At 38.2% G+C, this 25,131-nt stretch overlaps 1 protein-coding gene across 1 annotated transcript in view; it reads right to left on the bottom strand.

Annotated features, from left to right (window-relative positions):
* GALNTL6 (polypeptide N-acetylgalactosaminyltransferase like 6) overlaps window positions 1-25,131 on the bottom strand; it is a 423,774-nt gene that overhangs the window by 22,100 nt on the left and 376,543 nt on the right. The window contains exons 7-8 of the mRNA XM_058838265.1: window positions 18,488-18,605; window positions 11,671-11,778 (exon numbers count right to left, since the gene is read on the bottom strand). Of these exons, the coding sequence (XP_058694248.1) occupies window positions 11,671-11,778; window positions 18,488-18,605 (226 nt within the window). The remainder of the gene's footprint in view (window positions 1-11,670; window positions 11,779-18,487; window positions 18,606-25,131) is intronic.

The following is a 25,131-nucleotide window of genomic DNA, read 5'->3' as shown; positions in this document are numbered from 1 at the left end:
TCTATGTGCTTTCTCTTTGTGAAGCAAATATGTTAAACCTGCAAGGATAAAGCAAGTAACATTAAAGCAGAGTAAGAATTCACAACACTCATATCCTTATTCAAAAAATGGCTTGTGCCCCACATAAGTTTGGCTTGTGTTGTAGACATTTCATGAAGACCTAAATAACTTTATCAGAAATTAGAATTCAAGAACAGAAACTGGGTAGGACAAAGAAAACCACAAAAAAAAATCAAGAACATCATCTAAATTATAATCTCACCTTTCTGGCAGAAAACCTGTAACGCAGAAATTTTCTGACAAGTGAAAATGCTGTGTGATGAGATTTTGTACATGAGGCAAAAAAAAATATAAATATTAGAAGCATTAAAAAAAACAAAATAATGAAAGTATATGTGATTTCTAGCATATCTTTCACTGCAATGCTGCATACCTCATTTGCTACATTGTAAATGCAATTTAGGACTGTTCTATAATATGGTTTTTTGCAATCACTTCATCTACCAGACTATTTTCATATCTAAAACCATACTATAAAAAGAGCCATACAGTAAAAATACAGTAAAAATAATAAAAAAAATTCTCTTAGGGAAGAAAAATTCAAGTTAAGTCTTGCACCACCTCACCAGTATTAAGAGTAGTCTCTGATGGACTTTTTTCTTTAGTTACTTGGCTGCACTAAAAGGACTGCATTCTGCTTTAGATGATTGTTACTGATAAAACATGAGTCCAACAAAAATCTTGATATTACACCTGGTCACTAACTCAAAATTCTTATTCAACAGTCAAAAACTTTTTGTCTTCCAATAACACCTTTATAACTATTTGGGTTTTGTGTGTGTTTGTGTGTAAACACATCAAACACTGTATTAAAAAAAATGGTCAGTTCTTCCCACTATTCCCCAAGTATCAGGCGGGACACTTTGGACAAATCTATTAAAAACTTTGCTTCCCTGCTCTTCCAAGACCACTCTTTCCATCATATGCTAAAAAATCACCTGTAATGAACTTGTATATCATCCTTACTATGTTTATGCATTGATGTTATAAGCCAAACCCTTATGAGGCAGCCCTTTGAATTTCAATAGGTTTGTTTTAAAAATGCAACTCCTGATTTGCTAGCTCTAAATCTCCAGGCTACTTATGATCATGACCAAAAGGAACACTGTGTTCTGGAGTGGTGAAAAGCTGTTTCTGAGGCAAGCACTCAGCATCTAAACAATTTAGTTTTAAAGAGGTTTGTTGATCTCAGCCTGGGTTAGCATTTCTTATCCTTATTACCACTATGCAAGCTCAGAAATCACCATACTTCCTTTTACCATAAATGTGTCCAGACTAGTAGTAAAACTCCCCATACTTGAATTGAATGCAGTCAGGAGGAGCTGTTGTACTGAAAGCTGGTTTGGTGCAACATTGCACAGAAAAGGGAAACATCATTTACGTTCTTATTTAGAATGCGCTAAACCAGAATGTTCCTAGAGCAAAAACACAGGCTGTCATGGTGTGACAGGTGACATGGGTGAACTTGTAAGCTGAAAATCCTCATTCTGTGGCTGTCTAGCAGCATGATGAATTGCAGAGAACTTCTTAGGATCATAACTCTTCTCTGCAAATTATGGCAGGGAGCTGGAGCACAGCCAAAATGAGAGCCCTCATCTCTGAGCACTTTAGGCCTACCAATCAAATGACTTACTGCAAGATAAGGATGTGATTTTGAGTCCTTTACAAGTCTTCCAGAGTTGCCATTCCCATAATCTGGGTGGATGTCTGACATAGATACATATATCCTTTCTGGATATAGAAAGGAGAATTGTCACTTCCTCCTTGCTTGACCCTTAGGTGAGGCTAGATACAATCTGAGCATGTCATATAAGCCCCACAAGTGGGAATGGTCTTGAATAGCTACCTAATCTTGACAGAGTCCAGCTGTAAACCAGGCTTTAAGCAGTTTGATATGATTTTACTCTGTGTACACTGCCACAGAACTTGCATGTTGAAGAACTTTAAGAGCCTGCTAGATTAGGTTGTGTTTTGTGAACGTCTTACAGCATCATTTAAGCACTCATTTAATTTTCATCATAATGAGACAGTTAAATTTCACAGTGGAACTAATCTTCAAATAATTTAGAGTCAACAGGAATTAGATTTGAATCTTCTTGATTTCTATCTCCTGTTGCTATTTATGTAATCTTCTACAGAAAACTCCTTTAAATGCGTGTTTCTCAAATGGCATCAAATATCACTATAGGAAGAACCAGTTTTGGTATATCTTTGTGGTAGATCACTCTTGCTTGGATTCAATCTGAAAATCTCATGTAAATGCATGTGGAAAGGAAAAAATGAAAAATAGAATCACAGAATCATTTAGATTCGAACTGACCTCAAAGATCATTGAGTTCAACTGTTAACCCAGCACTGCCAAGTCCACCACTAAACCATGTCCCTAAGTGCCACATCTACATGTCTTTTAAATACCTCCAGGGACGGTGACTCAACCACTTCCCCGGGCAGCCTGTTCCAATGCTTGACAACATGTTTCTACAGCTGAAAATGGCGTAGCTTAGCTTGGTTGACAAATTCATTGCAAGGCTACAGATGTCCAGATTGGTTACTCTTCATAGGAAAAAAAAGGAAAAAAAATTAAATAAAAACAATTAAATGAAGATCAAGTAATTATTAATTATTTACATGAATTGACACACAAAATAAAGAAGTCATAAGGATTCTAAGTGGACATCTGAGGAGTTTCTCAGGACCTATCCAAGAAGAGCAATGACAATTTGTTCTCTCTTTTGTCATTTTCAGTGAAAAGTTTCTGCATGAGAATAAGTAAGTCCCAGTGGTATTTCAGTAGATGCATATTTCTATATGTTAGGTAGCAGCAGTCACAAAAAACCCCTGTGAGATGAATACAACAGTGACAGCAACCACACTGAATCATCAGCTGTCATCAGTTGCACATTTATGCATTCTTGATATAATTTTAATCGCTGTTACAATTTTATTCTCTGGTATTTTTTTTACCACTAGGGTTACATTTAGACAAGTTTTATTTAAGTTTATATGAACTCACTGTGATTTTACTTTGTAGATTTACTCAACAATAGTCTACAAGATAGTAAGTTACAATGTCACCAATACATGGACATCATGGTTTAACCTCAGCTGACAAGTAAGCGCCACACAGCCACATAGTCCCCCTTAAAGGGGTGGGAGAGAGAATCCACAGAATGGAAGTGAGAGAACTCAAGAGTTGAGGTATAGATAATTTAACAAAGAAAGGAAAAACTGTGCACACAAGCAAAGCAATTCAACACTTCCCATGGGCAGGGAGGTGTTCAGCCATCTCCAGGAAAGGAGGGCTCCATCACACCTAATGGTGACTTGAGAGGACAAACACCATCACTCTAAATGCCACCCCTTCCTCCTTCTTCCTCAGATTTTTATACTGAGCCTGACATATGGTCTGGAATATCCCTGTGGTCAGTCGGGATCAGCTGTTCTGGCTGTGTCTCTTGCCAGCTCCTCCCCCTGATTGCTGGGGGATGGTGTGAGGAGCAGAAAAGGCCTTGACCCAGTGCAAGCCCTGCTCAGCAGTAAGGAAAACATCTCTACAATGATAACAATTTCCAGCACTAATCCAAAACACAGCCCCATACTAACTATTCTCAAGAAAATTATCTCGATCCCAGCCAAAGCCAGCACAGCAGACTTCAATAAAAGAGTTTAAATCAACTTGGCTGGAGAGAGACAAATGAGGACTTCTGCACTTGAAAAAAGAAAATTTTTCATGGGCCATTTTGTTCAGTGAGTAAAGCAGATACATCTCTGTGATTGAATGACTGTCCTTTTTTTAAGTGTGTAAGATCACCTGTCATTTTCAAGAGAGGTGATATTTCTCAGTGAGAAGAACGCAGACGCCGGCCATGAGAATGGAACAGCAGGGTGAGACAGGGACACGTCAAAGCACAGGTCTATAAATATTAGCTTCAAGCAAAGTTTAACTGGATTAGTCCCTAATATGAGAGGGGCAGTTCCTCATTTTGTCACTGTGGCTGGTGTGCTGGCTTGAGATGACAGCACTCGTAAGAGAGCTCCTGAGCTATACTGCAAGCCAGCACACCTCCATTCTCTAGATGCATCTTTTCAAATTAACATTTTGGATGCAGCAGTTGGACTAATCGAACAATTTAATTCCTGTTCTTAGTTTCTCCAGATGTTCTGAAGATTTTTATCAAGTGTCACTAAAGGAGCACAATGGTTCTATTTGTTTCATTTCACCTGCATAACCTGTTTTTTCTTCTTTTGTGTCTATCTCACTGCATGTAACTGACCCTGATCTCAATCAATAGACTTTACTTTTGTCAATATTAAACTGCTACTGGAACATTTGAAACCTGTAATGAGATCCTATTGTCCTGCATTTAATCTGAACATTTTCCAGGAAGGTAGATGTTACCAGCTGGTATTTGTCACATAAGCCAGGACATCAAAATCACTTTCAATTACACCAATCAAATATCAATCTCCACAGCATGTCTGAGGCCCGACTGTATTTTGGTTGTGAAATGCAAGAGGGAATATTACTGTTTACTTGCCAAGAATAACACAACAATCTTGGCAACAACTGACATATTTATCTCTTCTTACTAGTAAAATTCTAGTGGGATTATTTTTACCTCACCTCTATCATTTTACTAATTTAAATTTTTCTATTTTTATTTTGTGCAGCACAGTATTGTTGCTACTTCAAAATGAGTGTCCTGTTTACTTCTAAAAGCAGCTGCATTTAATTTGGCTGGAAATAATATAATACACAGTTTGTTTTTTACAAAATGTATTTTAAAAGTGCATTGGGATCTACCCAGTCAAGACAACTCTATGTTCCTCTGGAATATGGGTAACATAATGTTACAATGAATCATCACAAAGAAGAGAACAAAGTATGACTGGAGAAGCTCATCCAATAAGTATGGCTTAATATGCCAGAAGCAGCAGGGTACAAAACTCCAGAGTACTCACAAGGAGAAAAATGATACCCTCAGTTTTGTGCAAAGGTCCTTCCATCAGTGTCAGAACACATTTACAATTTCTGTGTATTTCTACAGCAGAAAAACAATCAAACATTTCCTGGACAATAACCACAGTCTAGTGATGTTCAGGTTTCAATACTTTACCCTGCCCACATCAGTTAAACCTCCATGGAGGGTTTCATACCTTTCCCCTTCTTCCCTAACTGCCTTTTAATTTACACAGTGCTACTGTTTGTCAATATTTCCCCTTCTTGGGTATCTTATTTTGGTTCTTTACACATAACTTAACTAGGTTTAAAACTTAACTAGGTTTCATATCAGAAATATTTATGTAAAAAACCCCAAGAATGAGCAAAACCCAACCAAATGAAGAGATGTCTGCAGGCATAAAAGAAATACATCTCTATGGAAGACAGCATTCTAACTAGGTGACAAAGCTGGTGTGGTATATAAATAAATCTATGAGTTAGCACAGCTGGCAGAGAGGCAAGACCCTATTTATTTTCAGCCAGTTGTCTGCAAATACCTAGAATTGAAATTCTACAGACGTCATCTGAAAACAAAAAGGATTTCATTCTCTCTGTAAAAGTTTGCATCTCCACCAGGTACACAAAAATAATTTAAGATCCACGCATTGGATCTTGCTCACATGAGGCCAACCTACAAAATTTGGGGGCAGGGATGTCATAGTGAGGATGCTGCCTGCCCCCAGCTCTGTGGCTGTGAGGAAGCCGTGGAACACAGAATGACACTACAGGAACATCTCCACAAATTTGCTGGCTGCTGCCATGCTTGCATACAGACTATAGCCTATCCCTGCAGCTGAGCCCAGAAGAATTCCGGGTTTTGACTCCAAACAGATTTATTTAGCCTTGTAACTTCGGTTCCAGTGCTAGCCTGTGGAGTAAATCCTGACAAGTAGCTACCACCACTTTGATGTAGTTATTGTCCAAGAATATCTAGTTCTCCATCTTCTCTGTGATTTTTTTGGACAGCTAAGCTGTCTATCCATTGCAGTCATTAATTTAAAGCAAAACTTCTATTCAGATTGGAGAAAACATAAAAAAAACCCCACAAAAATTACTTTGCCTTTTTTTAGGATTAGAAGATCAAGGAATCACAAAATGGGTAATACTGGCAGGGACCATGGTGGGTCATCTGGTCCAGCCTCCCTTCTCATCCCAGAGCACATGGCACAGGATTGTGTCCAGATGGTTCTTGAACATGTCCAGTGGGGGAGACTCCACAACCTCCCTGGACAATCTGTTCTGGTGTTCACTCAAACAGTAAAGAAGTTCTTCAAGTTCTTTACAAGAAGGTGGAACTTCCTGTGCATCATCTTCTGCCCATTGCCTCTTGTCCTATTGCTTGGCACCACTGAGCAGAGCCTGGCTCCATCCTCTTGGCACCCTCCCATCAGATACCGATGGACATTGATGAGGTCCCCTCTCAGTTGTCCCTTCTCAAGGCTGAACAGGCCCAGCTCCCTCAGCCTTTCCTTGCAAGAGAGATGCTCCAGTTCCTTCATCATCTCTATTGTTCTCTCCAGAAGCTCCATGTCTCTCTAGTCCTGAGGAGCCCAGAACTGGACACTGCACTCCATGTGAGGACATGCCAGGGCTGAGTAGAGGGGCAGGATCACCTCCCTTGACCTGCTAGAATGTTCTTTCTAATGCACCCCAGGATGTCATTGGCCTCTTGGCCACAAGTCACATTCCTGACTCATGGACAGCTTGGTGTCTACCAGAACCCCCAGGTCCTTCTCCACAGAGCTGCTTTCCAGCAGATCAGCCCCAGCCTGTCTGGTGCCTGTGGTTATTCCCTCCACAGGTACAGGACCCTTTGCAGTTGTCTTTGTTGAACTTCAGCTGGTTCCTCTCTGCCCACCTCTCCAACCTGCCAAGGTCCCTCTGAAGGGCTACAGAGCCCTCTGGGCTATCGACCACTCCTCCCAGCTTTGTGTCATCAGTGAACCTGCTGAGGAGACCTCTGCCCCTTCATTCAAGTAATTCTGAATGAATGAGTAGGTTAAATAATACTGGGCCCAGTGACAGGCATCCAACTAGACCCTGTGCCACTGATTACAGCCCTCTGGGATCTGCCATTCTTCCTCAAAGAGTCAGCCCTCTATCCACCTGACTGTCCATCCATCTAACCAATTCTCCTTGAGTTTGCCTATGAGGATATTGTGTGAGACCGTGTCAAAAGCCTTGCCAAAGTCAAGCATAATAATTTAAATATTTTATTTGGTAAGTACTATGTTTGAGATCTTAGTTTAATTAATTTTAATGATGAATTTATAAATCTCTTCATGAAAATATTGCAATGGAACATAACATCTGTATTGTGTAATAATCATAGTTATCATATATTATAGCAGTGCTGTTCTAAGAAGGTGATTCTTGCTGGATTCCTAAATAAAGTGCCTATTCTAAGCTGATGTTGCACCTGCTTACTGTGGTTTCTGAATCATGACTGACTTTTTGCTACGGTCTTTTGTGCTACGTAGGTGATGACTAAAGTGCCAGCAGTGCTCCCTGAACATAATGCCACATCTATCCATTCGCATCCCGGTCACGAGAAAATGTAGCCATCACCTAACTGATTGCCCTGATTCTTTAATCTGCCTGGAAAAAGAATAAATATAAAACATATAAATATATGTTTATATAAATTTTATATAAATTTTTAATTTTATGTAAATATAAAACATTCATGGACTACTTTAAGAAACTCCAAAATGTTTTTTGCAGATGGAAAAAATAGACCCAAACAGTCCTTATATTAAAGGAAACTGAAAAAATTGCATATGTGGCCAGAGCACCATATGATATAGTTAAAATAATTTTCTTTGAAGATCCCTTTTAAAGCCAGAGAAAAAGGCCGAGACAATGGTTCAGGTGGGAATCTGAGCCCACCTTTACCAGCTAAAATTCTGAACCCAAACTCGTGCAAGTTCCAATTCAGAGAGTAATGTAATGAGAGAAATGTCATTGTGCTTGTGTCCGATGTGCCAGAGGATCACTGTACTGTGGGATCCCATGTCCTGGCAGGCAGGGAGGAATTCAACTTAAGGTTAGGATTCACCACCCTGCTGGGTTAGCATCCAATTAGAATTTCAGTGGGATTGCCCTTCCCTTCAAAAATGCCTGATGTGATAATGTTCGGTAGTTAATCCTGAAATGCTGTGTATAATACCTGCAAAATGAAGAAATTATGTAGATATATTTTGAAACTTAGTTCATCTGCATATCCTATGGAACAGTGAGATATTTATTTTATTGATATATTTCTTACAGCATTTTTATTTTTAACATAAAACCACAAATAGAAAACTAAAGAAAGAAAATAATAAATTGAGATACACCTAGAAGAAAATGCTAAGAATAGTCTGAAGTCGAATTTTATAGGTAACTGGCTAAAAGTAAATGGCTTAGCTAGAATTGTTAAAAGGGAAGCAACAATCAGAAATACAAAAAACAACTAAAATAATCCAGTAAAACAATTTAGCAGTTTTTAAGATCTGGGAGTTTGCTTTCTAAACACGCCTTACCTAAAACAAACAGGCAAAATTAGTTATTATTTACTGCAGAGATTGACAGGTTTGGAATGACCAAATTATGTGTTGCTTCCAGGTTATAAAGTGGAATCAGTGTTGACGTCTGCATGCCTATTAATATTTCTTTATGTGCAATTGCCTGTAAATTTTACACTGACTGCTTTCAGCAAGCAGCAATATCTTAAGATATCTTCAGACAAAAATATTCAGTCTTTTTATCTACATTTGATTGTCAGAATCTGTTTATAAATCTATCATGCATGTTTATGGCTTTCTTTAATTTTGCTCTGCACCACCAAGCAATATTACTGTCTTATTTGTGTATGCTTTTCAATTTATGTGGGATGTGGCAGCAACCAATATGCATAAACTTTCTAGATCTTGAATGACAGATAAGACAGAAAATTGATGTCATAATCCATACTATTGTGTGTGGTACAATAATGATTATTCAGTGATGGGGAGGTGCAACAAAGTTTTTAATAGGTTTCTGATTTATTAAGGCATACGTGATTTTCAGAGCTGGGTTACAGCTCTCTAAACAGATACAGAGATTGGTCAAGTGTTACGTTGCTGGCCAAAACTGTGTGTTAAAACTCACTGCTAAAAGATAAAGACAGGTGAAATCCCAAGAGAAAGTAAAATGCTCACTTTAAGGATTATGTTTTAAGGGTAAACGTAAGTTGAAACAGCTTGTAAGGAAACCCATGGCATGATATGGGCTATGTCTGAATTTGTCTGGAAGCTCTGTTCTCTTCCTAATTCCAGTCCCCATTTCCCTTGTGCTGGTGCTGGGGAATAGAACGGGAAAATTTGTCAACCTCTTATGCTGTATCTGCACAAAGGGAAATTCCCCCTTGATTAACGAAGGCCTCTTGTAATCATTTATAGAATTGGAGCTGGGCTTTCTAGAGCTCATTCCTTTGTGAACTGCATCTCCGGCACACTCCTTTAAACAGCAGAAAGTGGAAAAGGATTTAGTAAAAACCTTTGTAGAAACTACTTAGCAGTGAAAAGTACTTCTTTTGGCAGTGGGAATAATATTTCCAGATATTCTTGAGTGTGTAATTCATTATATATTTGAACTGGAAGGAAGTTTTAGATAAGGCATAGATTATAATCTTTGGATAATATAACATTTGGAGGATAAAGCAAAGACAGTTGAAATATCCAGGCCACTCCTGTGAATAGTTGCCTAATATTATTTTGGCTAACAGTTCCATTTGGGGCTGTCACACTGAAGATTAATCTGTCCTCGATTGTCTTTTTCTGGCAAGGATGAGTAAAAGAGAATATTTTTAGATTTAAAATTACACAGAATATGATGGGTCAAGGACAAAATTCTCTTCCTTGGCTAGTTATTGAAATAGCCCAAAACACCAAAATGTATAGATGCTCTTGTGGTCTCGTTAGCCTTGATGCAATGCAAAGAATACTGTACCGGAAAGAAGCTGTGAATCTGAGAATTCTTAACTGTATGTCACAAATTTACCTAAGCATCATGTTTTGGACTGTCACAACACAGAAAAAACAATCCATTTTTTGAGTGGAAGGATAAAACCCACCTTTTCCCACAAGTTACAGGGATCAGTCTGTGCACGGGCAGAGATATCAGTTTTATAACTGGAAATGTTTTTCAGTAATATTTCATGAGTGATTGATTGACATCAAGCTAAAATAAATAGTACAGGGAGGCTGCAGGCCTCCTGGTGGCTACCTGATGGTTGTAGGCATTCACACTGCCACCATGAAAGTCAGTTAAATGCTGAACTGTGCAAGATGCCAGTAGTACAAACAGAAACTACTGTATTTTGCTGCTACAGGTAGTGCACGAGACAGCATATTCTCTAATGAGATACTATGTGCTTCTGTGAGGTACTTCTGTGTAACAGAAGAAAACAGAGACTGAAGTTTGAATTTCTTATTTCCAGTTGTGTATGATTTTTTTGCAGGGAATATCATAAATGAAGCAGTTTCATTCAGGCACTCCAAAAATCTGGATGGGGCAACTCTGACAGGACACAGAGCTATGCCTGGGGAAGATATTAATCTGACAATTTAGTCAATATAGTTTTTGCTCCCACCACTAATCCCATTACTGAATTATGTGTCACAGTGTCTACACTGATGCCCTTTTAAGGCAAATTCTTCTTTCTGTCTAGCCAGCCGTCAGGCAGCACAGGCAGCCTTCTTTTTCTGCTGCAGTCAGTATAGCAAACCTGGTCCTGTGGTGCTGAAACCAAGGGTATCTCTCCCTTAAAGCAATAAATTAATTCTTTTATTCATACCACATTTTCATTATTAAGAAAAAACTGTGATTCATAAAATATTACCCTTTGGCAATATGCAGACTTTAATATTAATGCCATTTTATTAAAAAGAAATAATCCTCTAAACCAGAAAAGATTAAACTCAAGCATGAATAAATACTAAGATCTTCCTGGAAGCTACATCTGTGCCCTTCATCTCTGTTCTTTTGACATCCCGTGAACATCTCCAGAAAGTTACAGAACATTTTCTCTTGAGTGAAAAGCCCCTCATGGATATGAATGTGTTCAGTAGTCTTTGAGAAATGTCTAGAGGTCTTGCAATTTCTCACTCTCACAGCTCCAAGCTGGCTGTATTTCACAACCAGATTTTACACAATAATCAGACACTTGCTCAAATAATTGTTACTCAGTCCTTTTGCCTCAGAAAACATCCCTTCCGTGAGATTCTGCCTGTTCTGCTGAATGATAAGAAAATGTGCATTCAAATTGGTCCTGCGTATAAAAACTATGACTGACAACACTGTGCAGTTTGAGAACCACAAGCCTTAGGTTATTCCTAGGTTCTTTTGAATCAGCATGAAGCGTGCTTCTGTGCCGAGACGTCCAACCCCGTAATTTTAAGCTTCCATTTTATTCTTGGCAATCTTATCTCTGAAAGGCAGAATAACTGCAGTAATTGCACATCTCATTTCAGAAAAATAAAGAAACATTCATTTTCCATTTTAATAGTTTACTGGAAACTGGTTCACAAGGAATGAAGAGACTGATAATGAATGAAAATGAAAAACAGCAAGAGCAAATTACTCACCCGTGCCAGGCTGGTTCCAGAAGGGACTTTATACGGGACATATTTTCTGTAGATATGTCCAACTCGAGAGCATGGAACATCATACATGCCACCTCCACACATCCACACCTGGAAAGCAGACAGAAAGCAAATGAAAGAATGATTACTGTAAACAAATGAGGCAAAGAAAGCAGTTTAACTAATATATATGTGAAAATAACATATAATTTTGTGCTGACCCCTCCTACAGTCATGGTGGCCCTCTTGGCATGCTGGTAACTGGGATACAGTAATGTGGCAGACTCTCCCATCCAAAATCTCACTGTGCAAAAGCAGAGTATGTTCAAAAGAGAATGATAAAATATATACAAATATAAATAGAATAGTTTGGTTTGGAAGGGAGTTTAAGTTCAGCTGCCTTCATTGTGCTTGGCTGTTTGTGTTAAAGTGGGTATACCTGCCTGGTCCTGGAATTCAGCCCCTGACTGACTGTGCTATTCATACTGTGAATGGAGAAAATAGGGGTTAGAGTGAAGGATTGAATTACAAAGTGATTTAGGTAGCTGCTTCTTATGGATCATTTTTGTGTCAGCGCTTACAGTCCCTTAGCAGTTAGCCATGGCATCCAACTGAGACCAGATAATGAAATGTTTGAGGAAACCTCATTACAGAGCAAACTTAAATACACTAATGTAAATGTCTAAGGAAAGCTTGAAACCAGTGAAGGTGAGGCTTTCACTGATGTGCAATCAGGTGGAGTTGAGAGCTACTCGGGAAGCTGCTGCTCACTAGCTCCCATCACAGAATTGGCTAAGGTGTAGGAGCTCTGGGTAGGTGCCTCTGGACATGTCATCTACTCTCCTAGTAAGCACAGTCCTTCTCAGGGAGGAAATCTACTGCTGGATTGGGAATGGTGACCCAAATGAAAGCTCTGCCTCCATGCCAAAATAGCTTATTACCACCCAGAGCAATCTTGCAGGTAGTCATGCCATGCGGAGGTAAGGATCATTTTCTTTAAAAAAAAACACTTCATAAAATCTGCCTCTTAAGTAAGCCTTTAAATCCTCACCTGTTTCATCTGACAACAGGTAATTCACTGGAAAACGTGCATAAACATAGTAAAATACTATAAAAACAAGAGAGTTAAAATAATATTATTCACTTTTCTAACAATATTTCCTTTGTGTGTTACATCATTTGTACTTTATTCAAGTGGGAATGTCCTGTCTGTGGCTGTCTTCAAACAACAGCACATCAATGAAAGCATAGACCTATGTTTACTATTTGTTCTTGTTTTTTAAATGGAGGTATCATTTCAAAGCCTAGACAAATTATTACCAAGATTAATCAAAGCTTCTTAGCCTTTGAAGAATGGACAGCATAGCAGTGTGACTCAAAGGTCAGTCCCAGGACAAATTTAAAAGACAAGTAAGCAGAAATTATATATATATATATATATATATATATATATATATATATATAGTCCAGCATTACTTTAACTGAGGCAATGAGAGCTGCAGTAGATGTATATTGCATTTCCTCTAAAGCAGTAGGATAACAGTTTCAAAAAAAAAGAAACCCCAGTCAGATATGCTGAGGCAATAACAAGTGGGAGGAAATAACACTGTGTTAGGCTTATATTTGATAGATATAAAACCTGTAAATGCTTTGCTGCACCTGAGGTATGCTGTGCAGGATAATTGAAATGAATCTTGGGCTGCCTTGAAGGACACTTAGCAGCTGTTCCTGTTTATCTTTCAGCTTCGGAATGCTATTAAAAGCATTTTTTATATTTTCCTGAGAAGATCAATTCTGGCAACTTTGTCTTTAAAATGTGCATTTTTATGTCACATGCACTAAATACAAGGAATTGGAGAATGACTTCTGCATTAAGTATTACAGACCTCCAGAATGCCATGAAAGAAATTCAGGTGGTGTGGGACATTTGGCAAAATTATATCAGAAGCAATGAAACTCTCATGATCGTTAATGTCTCCTTAAAAAAGCAATGAATCCGGTCTGCAGCTGAGGTATAAAAAACAAAGATGAAACCAAATAACACAATTCCAGCTTGGAAAGATCAAAAGAGTAGTTTATGTGTCAACTAGAGACTATCTCACAATTTATATGGCTCCTTCCAACAGAAGGTTGCAAAACACTTTATAGGGATAGTTGAAAGCAAAATGCAGGCATTAACACAAGCTTTAAAAGAAATTAAGCTGTAGTTATGTGGCTTTGTTCTTGACTGGAGTTTAGATGCCACAGATGTATTTTTTGGCTCTGCTCCACAGCTCCTGTGGGTTTTTGGGTGAATCACCCTCTTTTCACATTACTTCTTTGTCTTTAAAATTGAATTTTGCCTCCTCTTGTGGTTCCCCCACCTTATCTCTCTGGTTTATGAGTAATCCAGCCTGGAAACTACCTGGAAAATGTAAATACTGTACATGCAAGACTGAGATTGCAATCCATATGCTACACTGTAGTCATAATTACTATAGTAAGAGACTAATGATTTTTGAGCAGTGGAGGATGTGTCGCTGGGAAAAATGAACATAAACATACAGCAAATTATGCAAAGGATTTAGAGGGTACTGAATGGACTTTGGATTAGGATTCAAAACTAATTGAGAAATATACTGCTGCTGAGAGTCTGCAACAAGAGAGACAACAGTGAGAGACATTGAAATGAAGGGGAAATACAAACAGTAAACTGGTGGAAGAGGATTATGAAGTATTTCATGCAAAGGCGACAACCTGGTGCTCTTCATATTGTGCAAGAGGGATGGACTACAAATAGGAGAACTGCATTACAACAGTGGGGCTGAAAAAGCTGTAGAAAATAAGAATATAAAAATTTTATGAGATTTTTCAGTCACTCTTGAAACATAAGCCAAAAGAACAGATTTGGCAGTCGTAGAAAAGGAGAAAGAACAGTATTTTCCTGTGAACTTTTACATGCAGTGAGAATGTTCCTCTAAATGGAAAAAAAAAATAAATTGAAAAATAGGATCACTGACTGCAAATTTTGAGTCAATGGGTTTACAAATTACAAAATCATTTACTGGAGGTGCAGTGGGATTTCCTGTCAGGAAATATTAAAACTGTACTATGTAAACTGGGAATTGAAGACTGTGGGTATTTCAACAATACTCACCAGCACCTCTAAAATTCTGAGAAAACTGGCAGTATTCCACATTTTTAGTTCTTCATATAGATTACAACTGCACTGACAAGTGGTAATGCTCCTCTACTGCCTATCTCCTGCCAAGATTGACAGCTGTGGAGGGAATTAATAATGATTATGATGATAATGATGATAAAGAAAGGGATTAAGAGACTTGGAGGTGTGTTTTGGAAAACAGGGATAAAGAGAATTTGGAAGATGTATTGGTATGGATAAGGATAACACAACTGTAGATACAGATGACTACCTTCAGGAGGCTAGGGACTCACAATTAGCATTTTTGTTAAGGTATGATTTCCAATGCCTAAGGAATGTCTAGTGTAACAGATTGCATTGGGTTTGCATGGCCAGGTTTTGGTAGCGGGGAAGGCTACAGGGGTGGCTTCTGTAAGAAGCTGCCAGAAGCTTCCCTCAGGTTCAACAGGGTCAATGGCAGCTCCAGGATGGACATGCCCCTGTCCAAGGCCATCAGTGATGGTGGTAGCGCCTCTGGGATAACAGATTTAAGGAGAGGGAAAAGCTACTGTGCAACTTTAGCCAGACAGAGGAATAACAGTATGTGAGAGCACCAGCTCTGCAGACATCAAGGTCAGGGAAGGAGGAGGGGGTGGAGGTGCCCCAGGTGCTGGAGCAGAGATTCCCTTCCAGCCTGTGGTAAAAACCATGGTGAGGCAGTTGTGGCTCTGCAGCCCATGAAAGGTTCATGGTAGAGCAGAGATCACAGAGATCCACCTCCTGCCCCTGGAGGACCTCATGCTGGAGCAGGTGAAGAGTGTGAGGAGTCCTCTCCCTGAGGAAGAAGGAGCAGCAGAGACAACATATGATGAACTGACCAAAGCCCTCATTTCCCTGAGAGTGAGGAGGAGGAGAAAATAGGGAGTAAAGTTGACCTTAAGAAGAAAGGAGGTGTGGGGGGAAGGTGTTTTAAAACTTGGGTTCATTTCTCATTGCCCTACTCTGATTTGATTGATAATAAAATATTTTTTTGCCAGTTTGCCCATGATGGTAACTGATGAGTGATCTCTCCCCTCTCCTTATCCTGAGCCATGAACCTTTTGTTCTATTTCCTTTCCTATACTCACATAAGGAGGGGGTGTTAGAGCAGCTTTGCTGGGTATCTGGCATACAGCCAAGGTGAACCACAAGGGTCTTCTGGAAACACAGGACATTAGTATCTTTTGCCAATCTGTGCTGTGGTGATTACTAAATAAACTGTACCTGTCTAACCAATTTAAATTTAGGATTTCCCAAATAGTAGCTTTCCTTGTTATTGTGAAGAGACACTACTAATCAGGTGAGTTCCAGTGCTTTGCCAGCTTTCAGAAGTCTAGCACACACCAAAGAGAACTGTCAGCAAGATGTCAAACATCTTTTTAATTAAAAAAAAAATTGATCTTGATGTTGCCAAAAAATAAAATCCCAAACACTTCCTTATGTAAAAATTAATCTAAGCAACTATTTAATGAAGAGGTCATATTTTGAGACAGTTTGTGGATGCATCACCATCACCAGACTACTCCAAATAATTATTTGCCAAGCAAATCAATTTAAGATGTGGCATCAACACAGGGCACCTGTCTGACAACACTTCCACAGGCCAAGATGTGGGTGCTCTAAGAAAGAGTAAATTGTCATCTCTAGATTCACCCAAGTGAAGCCAAGGAAGATGAGCCAGTCTAGTCATCTGGCTTTTTCACTGACTTTGGAACAGCTTGCAAGTCCACCATCTTACCAAGTTTTGTCAACAGATCTGGTAAATTGGACTGTCTGGCTAACTTGTCCTTATTTAAGTAAGTTTAAAGTTGATTGAATCTATAGCTACAGTAGAATCTGTTGAAGCCGAAACCTTTCCCAAGCTGATAGTGGTGGTTCTGACATAATAAATCCCAGTCCTTTCTGTTTCTCTCTTCCACCTCTCTAATTTTTCTTCTATTTTTTGTTATTCCAAACCAAACAGCGATCTTCCTCTTAAAACTTAACTTACATCTTCTAAATTCTTCCAACAGGAATTTACCCTTGACAGTAATTTTTAAATATTATATTTTTCTTCTTTTAACACTAGTAAGAAAGGACAAGGACCCCAAGGTCATTATATACTGAGATAGATCCAGAGACATGACTGAAATGAGACCCAGTGTGATACAGCTGCCTCCAAAAAAAAAACAAACCAACAACAAAAACCAACAAACTCACTTGAACAAAACACACTGGGACAATGTGGTGTTTCAATTTCCAGTGTTATCATGGTTTCTATACAAAGTCTGGAGAAAACAACAAGCATATTCTTTGCAAAGATTAATAAAGGTAATATTTGAAATCGGATAATAAAATAATGGGTGACCGGTCAGAGACCATTGTGACAGCTACAAGCAGCTACCTATATTTGCCTCTGAAAAAATCTAAATGGACAGAAGATAAATCAATATATTCTAAACATATGGTCTAGCTATTTGGTTTCCCCTGCCTTCCTGTTTTATTTTGCTGAGGTATAAAAATGATTTGGAGAAACACGAGAGTAAGCCAGTTAATGCAAAACATTTTGCAGTTCTTGGAACTCCTGTAAAGACAGCTTGTAACACTGTACATTTCATTCAACAGAATGGCCTCAGCACTGTTTTAATTGCAGCTGAAACTCAGATTCAGCAAGATATCTGATATTAGTCATGGCTGACATGCTAAATTTATTTAAAGAGCTTTACACTGACAGAGTTTGGAAGTAGACTGGAAAGATCCTGTAGCTAAATTTGAATTGCAATTTCAGTTTCAAACGTTATCCAAATACATTTGACTCAAATCATCTATGTCATGAAACTCTATCAAGTCCTTGAAAAACTCTGCATGTAGAGACCATGAGGTAAAATTTTTATGTCCTTGGGTATACTGGAAAATAAACTCAGTTTTCAAAATTAGACACGTTAGTCCTCAGCAAACTAATACAAATGCCTGTTATACGTGCAGAAAGAAACAAGACTTTCAGCTCTACATGTAAATGCCAACTGATTTCAATACACATGTCCACATACAGGATATGAGGGTATACTATAACATGGCTGGTTGTACATAACCTGAGCACTTGGAAACCCCCCATATGTCATTACAATAATTTACATGAAATTTTAAAAAATCTGGTTTGGACCAGTGAGCTTGCAGACAACAGCTCATGGCAGCTGAGCTGCTCCAGCGATCCACTGCTATTGAAAGGAGTCTTTCTTCCTAAGACTTTCTCTATTTCCACCCATTTTCTTGAGCTGACTCCAGGGGACCCTGTCCCCAGAGATGATTAAACTTGTTGATTTGGACAGAAAAATTATTCCATTTTCTTTTTTTCTGGATTAACTGTCTGTTGGCTTGTTGAACTGAGTTCAACACTTGGTCACAAACACAGCATCTGAGCGAAGGTAAGTGGAGAAGATAAAAGGAAAAAAGTGGAATTTCATTCTTTGACAGTGGTAGGCTACCACATTTTCAGAGGGAGCTGAACTCTGTGATTTTTGTATGGCTTCTGGAGCAATTGTTTATGGCACTTTGGAAATTCCTAATGAAAAGAAGTATTGTATTAAATTAATTTTAGCTAAAAGACAAAAGCCTGGGTGAATGAAAGTATCGTGATAACACCAGCAAGGAAGTATTCTGTAAAGTGGCTTGATGACTTACCTTGAAGGAGATTTCATATTGTTCTCCTCCCCATATTTCTAATCCTGGATCATAGCCTCCCAGCTCCCAAAACCATTTCCGGTTAACGGCAAATAGACCTCCAGCCATTACAGGAGACCTGAAGGATGAATAAAGCAACACAAACAATAATGAAGATGTTTGGGCTGCGTGTGTGTACCTCTGGGTGTTTTTGTATGAAGGTTGTTTGAATTGTGAACCTATGAAAGGCATAGATGAACAGTAGTGTAACCAAACAATATTTACCTGTATTCATCCAAAAAGGAGCTCTAGATGAGAAACAGGCAATGTGATAGATCTAGAGAATGGTAGACAGTCATGCACAAACTCCTTCTTAAAAAAGAAATTCCCAACAAAACCAAGCCAAAAAAACCAATACCCCCTCCTCCCCCCCCAAAAAAAAGTTCTGTTTGTTGCTGAGTAACAGAGAAGAAAGGGACCCTGGAAACCTGCCAAAGTATTTAATGAGTCTCAGTACTCCATGTGAAGTAATGTGCATTAGAAAGTGAGCAAAAGTTTTCAATTCATTTCAGTCTCATAGGTACTGGCTAGAGTAAGGCAGAAAGGTGAAAGAGGATAGCTGAAGAGAAGCTGTTGAGAGTTAAACATCTGCCTTCCTAAGCATTTGAAAGTCCTTAGGTGTGCCTCACAGTGGTAATGTGACTTATAGGCAAATAATTTGCTATGCTTCCCATGTTCCCATTTATTCCATTAATAAATATATGGAATTTTCTTCAATTAACTTAGTCTTTTTCACAGACAATATAGAAAACAGATGAGATATTTAAAGCTATTGTTAGAGAATAATGACAAAAACATATTGCAACTTTATAAGCAGGAATTTTGTATTGGAAAACAGGCATTTTCTCTTTTCTTTTTCTTTCAGTACCAAGAAGACCACGTTCCTAATGCAGTAAATACATTGACAGCTCTCAGGATTCAAATGTTGCTCTTCAACTGATTCCTTAAGTTGTGGTGGAAGGGGAATACAAAGGCACCTATGCTGAACAGGAGGAAAACAACATGCTTTAGAAAGTCCAACCCAACTATGCAATTCCATCAATGCAGATCAACACTAGCCCGATGAGTTTTAGAGCAAGAGGCCAGAAGGAACACATTCATGCTGCTGTCTAGCCAGAAAGAGAAGAAAAGACAGAGCCATGGGAGACCTGGATGGCTTCCAGGCAATATTTCTTTAGCAGAGAGCCAACATGAAACTGGGTCCTATGCCCCGTGTCCTGTAACAGTGAAGCCCCAAGGGAAAATTATTCCATCCTGGGGCATTTTTGTTTTGAATTACTGCTGGTGGTTTGTTTGGGGCTATGGAGCAGATGGTATCATCCTGGAAGTCCTGACTGGAAAATAAAAACTTCCCCCTTTGGTACTAGTTTAGGATTTGTCAGTGAACTTGGGATTGGTAAATATTTCAGGAATCCATGCATAAGTTACAAGTTTATTGAAGAGCACATCATGTTAATGGAATATTCTGCCATATTTTCTATGCCTTAACACTTTTTTATACTGCTGTCTTTTATCCAAGGCAATAGAGATGATAAAATAGCAAGCAAACAGCTGAGTGGTCTCTGACACTATCAGGCAGCCAGTGAATCCCCACACATCAATGTTAGAAAATCATCTCCTCATTTGCATTCATGGTAATGAAAGACATTATGGATAATTTTCCTTTCACTTTTATATGGTAGCTTAAAAAAATAACATTAAACTATCTGTTTTCATGACTCTTAAAGACTAATTTCATTTTCCTTTAGAGATTACATTTTTAAAAGCCCATAGAAGCTTTGAGAAACAAAGCTTCATGAAAAAAAAAAACCAAACTGGCAAGGCTGTGCACTGTAACATACACTGAATGCTAATACTTTTTTACTTTTATTGACATTTCATATTTCAATATTGACTGTATTTCCACATATGAAAAAATTCAGTGGAGATTTTATTAGAAACCTTCCCCTGAGGATTCTGACTACTACAATATATTTTCAATTCTTACCAAAATAAATCTAATTACAACATGTCCTTTTTGACTTCAGGTTTTAAATAATCAAAACATAATGCCCTTTTATAAAGAAGAACTTATATAGAGAATGCTTACAACTAAATTGCTACTGACAGAAGAAATGTAGTCCCAGAAATCACTGTGAAAATGCAGGATTTCTCTAATTCTCATAGATACTATATCTTTCCTAAGCATTCCTCTCAGCACAGTGAGTGCCTATAAAAAAGGCAATTGCTGCAAGTAAATCAGATGGAAGATAAAAAAATCAGAAATTTAAAATTCCAAAATAACTGGCCATACTTACAAATTATATTAGAATTGATAGATTTTTCCAGTGATAAATATTCAGTAATGAAACCCCTTGTTCTTTAGATGTGGAAGTTCAGAACATTTATTGCAATTAACAAAACTACCTAATGACTGGAACAGTAGAAAACTCATAATTTTTGCATTTCCTTAAAAAAAAGAAAATAAATTGAATGCAATGTTGCCCCATTAATTCCTATTCCACAAGATGTTCTGACATTTGTTGTTTTGTAGGAAGAGCAATGAAGGGGAAAAGCAGGATGGCCTTTTGGTTTTCATTAGAGTGGAATTAGTAATAAGCTGTGTGAAACAGAGTGCTTGGCACAGCATGAATTCCACTCCATGCCACAAGCAGCTACTGCTGAACAGGCCTTAAACTGTCTCCAAAATATGAAGATAAAACTCCAGTCTTGCAATAGTGGCTGATATGAAAAGTCCTTATGTATCAATAGGATCACTTACACAGATAAAAGAACTGCACTGAGCCCAAAGGAGAAGAATTAATCTCTTGTTTAGTGGCTTCTGTATAGAAAAGTCAAGTACAAAGCTATGTTTATAGAAGTGATTTTTTCATGAAATGTCCTACTCAGATGCTTAAACAATCAGACTTGAGCTATTCTAGCATAATATTATGTGAGTAATTACAGTGGAAAGCTGTAAAGTGCTTATGGTCAAAACATTAAAAGGACAAAGACTCCTAAAACATCAGAAAAGCTGGAAGGGTAAGGTTGCTAAACTTAAAAATATTTGTAAAAATCCTTCCACATGAGAACCACCGCATAGACTCACTGAATATACATGCAAGAACAATAGTGTAAGTAAAAGGTAGCTAATCAAAAAATGACCCAACTGGACAAAGACTGCTGTGCACCGACAGAAAAAGAATTTGATTTAGTTAGAGTATAAACCCCACCGCCCCGCCCCAAACCCCACAAAATTTGCTTTGCAAAAAGGATCGACTGAGAAAAAGGCAGCAAATGCTTAATATGAAAAGAGAGCTTACAAACAAAAAACTGCACTGAAAGAAGTGTAGCAGTAGCTCAAACTGTAGCCAGCAAAGATTTTTATAACTGCTTGCAATTAACATGCAAAGGAAGGAGATAACCTCACCTATGAATTTTCAAGGTAAGAGAAAAATGACATGAACTTCAAAGGAGTTGAGTAGAAGCTGCTTGCATTAGAAACAAAGGTGGTATGTTGCAAACAATTGAGCTGCATAGCAGGGTTTAGAATCATTACACTGCAAGAGCGATACATGCAGTGGAACTAAAGGACTTGTGAAAAGGGAAGAGAAGCTTTGACAGCCTGTGGAACAAAAAGGAGGGAAATGAAAGTGGGAAAGCTCTTGTGCTGGATGATGTGTGCAGTAGGTACACTGATAGGAACCACCTGCCCAAAACAGCTGAAATTTGGCCATTATAATCAAATCCAGGGAATGGCACACATTGCACTCTGCACTCTCTGTGTAACCCGGGCTGATTAAAGGCTCTATGCTGAACTACCGAACAGAGACAGATGAATGCTGGAGAGAGGAGTCCATCTCATGCAGGATACATCAGACGAACTGACCTTCAGTGCCAAACCCACTGGCACATCATACAAAAACAAGGGAAACAGCCCCTAACAGAAATCAGGATTGGTCTTACTGACCTTGTGGCGTCAGGGATGTAATGGAAAAGGACGAAAGGGGCCAGAAATGACTGGTGATCTACTGAATTCAGCTTTCAGCTAGGCTTCAGCAATTTTTACCATGAATTTCAATGTCTTGTTAAGCAAAAATTGTCCCTTCTCTCTAGTGATACCACATGAATGCACCTCAGGAGGGGGGATAAATTCAGGTACCTTGTTTCAATGGTGACTGCTCCAGCTCCTCTCTGCCGTGATTCCTGATACTGTACCAAAGAATCTTAAAGCAAATGGCAGAAGCTGACACTAATCCTGCATAAAAGTTCTAAAAAACCTGAAAATCAAAATTTATGTATGTGTAATATTAGTGACAGACTTGCCTACCTGGAGGAAGTGAAAGCAGAAGTAAACCAAACTGAAATTAAGATGAGTTGATCAGATGGCTAGAAACTGACGAAGGTTAAGAAAATAAATGACAAAAATAAAAATTTTGTGGTTGCTCCATCCAAAGACAGTTTCTATACTGCACATAGAAAAAGATGTCACAGTAGTTGAAATGAATATTGATAAATCTTCCTGACTATCCCAAGAAATAAAAAAAAAAGTGGACTATTTTATATACTTAATTCTCTAATCAAATATAATTAAAATGTATTAAAAGGCATTGTTTTATCCATCGTAACAACATAACCCATTTCAATGTTTATAAAATCATCAACATTCAGAAAGTAAAATCTGTCTCTGTGACATTAGCTTATGGCAGTTACTCTTTCTTTTTTAACTCAAGTGTCCCTTTTTCTGAACAACTTTTATCCTACATAATTGTATGTAAACTACCAGTTCAAATTATCATTGTGCTGAAACATGTAGCAGCCAAGTTGTATTAAACTTAACTCCCAAGTTTCTCTATTGTCACATTTAATTTTTAAATTCCACTTTATTTTTTGAAATATTAAGATAAAATCCCATTCTTCAAATGGTGAGCCAGAAAGCTGTGAAGAATCAGCTAGAAAGAGACCTCTAGAAGTGCTTGACTTCTAGCTTATAGAAGCTTCCACTGTAATTTCATTACACACTCTTATTTTTCTTACCACATTGCTAAACTTCATTAAAAAAATTGTTTTGTAAAAAAGCAAGGAGTCTTTATGTGGGTGATGAGGCTCTTTTAGCCTTTTCTCTCATATTTAGGAAATTAACGAAAAAGAGGTGAGCTGGGTAGAGATGGAAGACTCTGAAGAAGAGGCTTCCCCTTCCCATAATTACCTCTCATAACCCAAGGGAAATCTGTCTGAATTATTGTTAGAGGAGATCTACAGAACTCAGACTAAGCAGGTGGGTCAGCACAAATGAGCATCCTGAAGCAAAAAAATAAATGAAAGCTTCTGGAAATGTCCTGCAGGCAACAGTGCTCAGAATGATAAAGCCAAGGAGCAAATTAACAGCTGGAAGTTACAGTAAAGAGACAAATCTAATACAAGCAGTCCCACAAGACTGAGGCCTGAGTGCTGCAAAAGCAAGAAAGCAGAGTTGAGAGCAGCACCTCAGCCGAGGCACATTCATGTCACGAGGAGGGATGGATCTTGGACACGTGGAGTTTAGCAGCAGCAAAAATCCTTCTAGCTATTAGTGGGAAGTAAGAACTGCTGAAGAAAACAAAAAATAACATCTAAACACAATTTGAAACAGCTGTCAGTTTAGCACCTTTTCATATTGAAAATTCATGTATTATCTGCATTCGTAGTTGTCCCTTGAAAATATAATATTTGAAAATTAAATGTAGAAATAAAGATAGATTGGAGGCAAAATAGTATCAACTGTCCCTAAAATGGGAACTTCAGATTTCCTGGATTTTGCTGAGCTTTGATTTGATTCTTTGTTTCTATGAAAAACACCAGTTCATTAAATCCCATCACTACCTCCAAGGAAGTTCTCTGAGAACATATGGGGGCAGTATCTGAACAGAATTGCTATAACGTTTTCTTCCCCTTTTTTAGACAAAGAGAAATAAACCAGAGAATTGTCTTCCAGAGCTTACTTTTGCTTTATTGATTTAATTAAGCCCAGTATAGCATCATAAGCAAAGTTTAAACTCAACGAAAAATTTTCTATTTAATTAAAGATAATAAATTATTTCTTTTGAAACATAACCACTGGACTGAAAATACGTTCTTATTTTCAAAATAATCCTTTAATTCAGACTTTGTCCTCCCAAGGCAGAATCCTAGATTACAAATCCAATCAGTTAGAAGTCTGCTGTCAAAAGTTACGATGATTTTGACTAAGTTATTTGAGTGACTATAGCTCCATGTTTTCTAGAACTCTAAAACATTATGTACTTATTGCAGATTAAAGTAAATTAAAAAGACATCACAGCCCACCCAAAATAGCTTTGTACATAAGGTGTACACCCAGCAGCTTGGGTGGTTTTAGGAATGACCAGTGAGGAAAAGAGGCCCTTCTGATAAATACTCTTCATGCTACTGTATAGCACCACGTGCATATTTGTAGCATTTGGGAACTTTGAAAAAAGACCAACAAGGCAGCTGAATTGCAATCACTGCCATAAACTCCACACAAAAGAGAAGCCTTTGCTTGTTCTGCATCTCCTGCAGTATTTCAGGCTCTGGCTTTGTGTGTGCAACACCAAATTGATTCAGGTAGGCAAATGAGAAGTGTTGTT

The sequence above is a fragment of the Poecile atricapillus genome, chromosome 4 (genome assembly GCF_030490865.1).
Source record: "Poecile atricapillus isolate bPoeAtr1 chromosome 4, bPoeAtr1.hap1, whole genome shotgun sequence".
Lineage (NCBI taxonomy): Eukaryota > Metazoa > Chordata > Aves > Passeriformes > Paridae > Poecile > Poecile atricapillus.
This window is presented reverse-complemented; position numbering and strand designations above follow the sequence as displayed.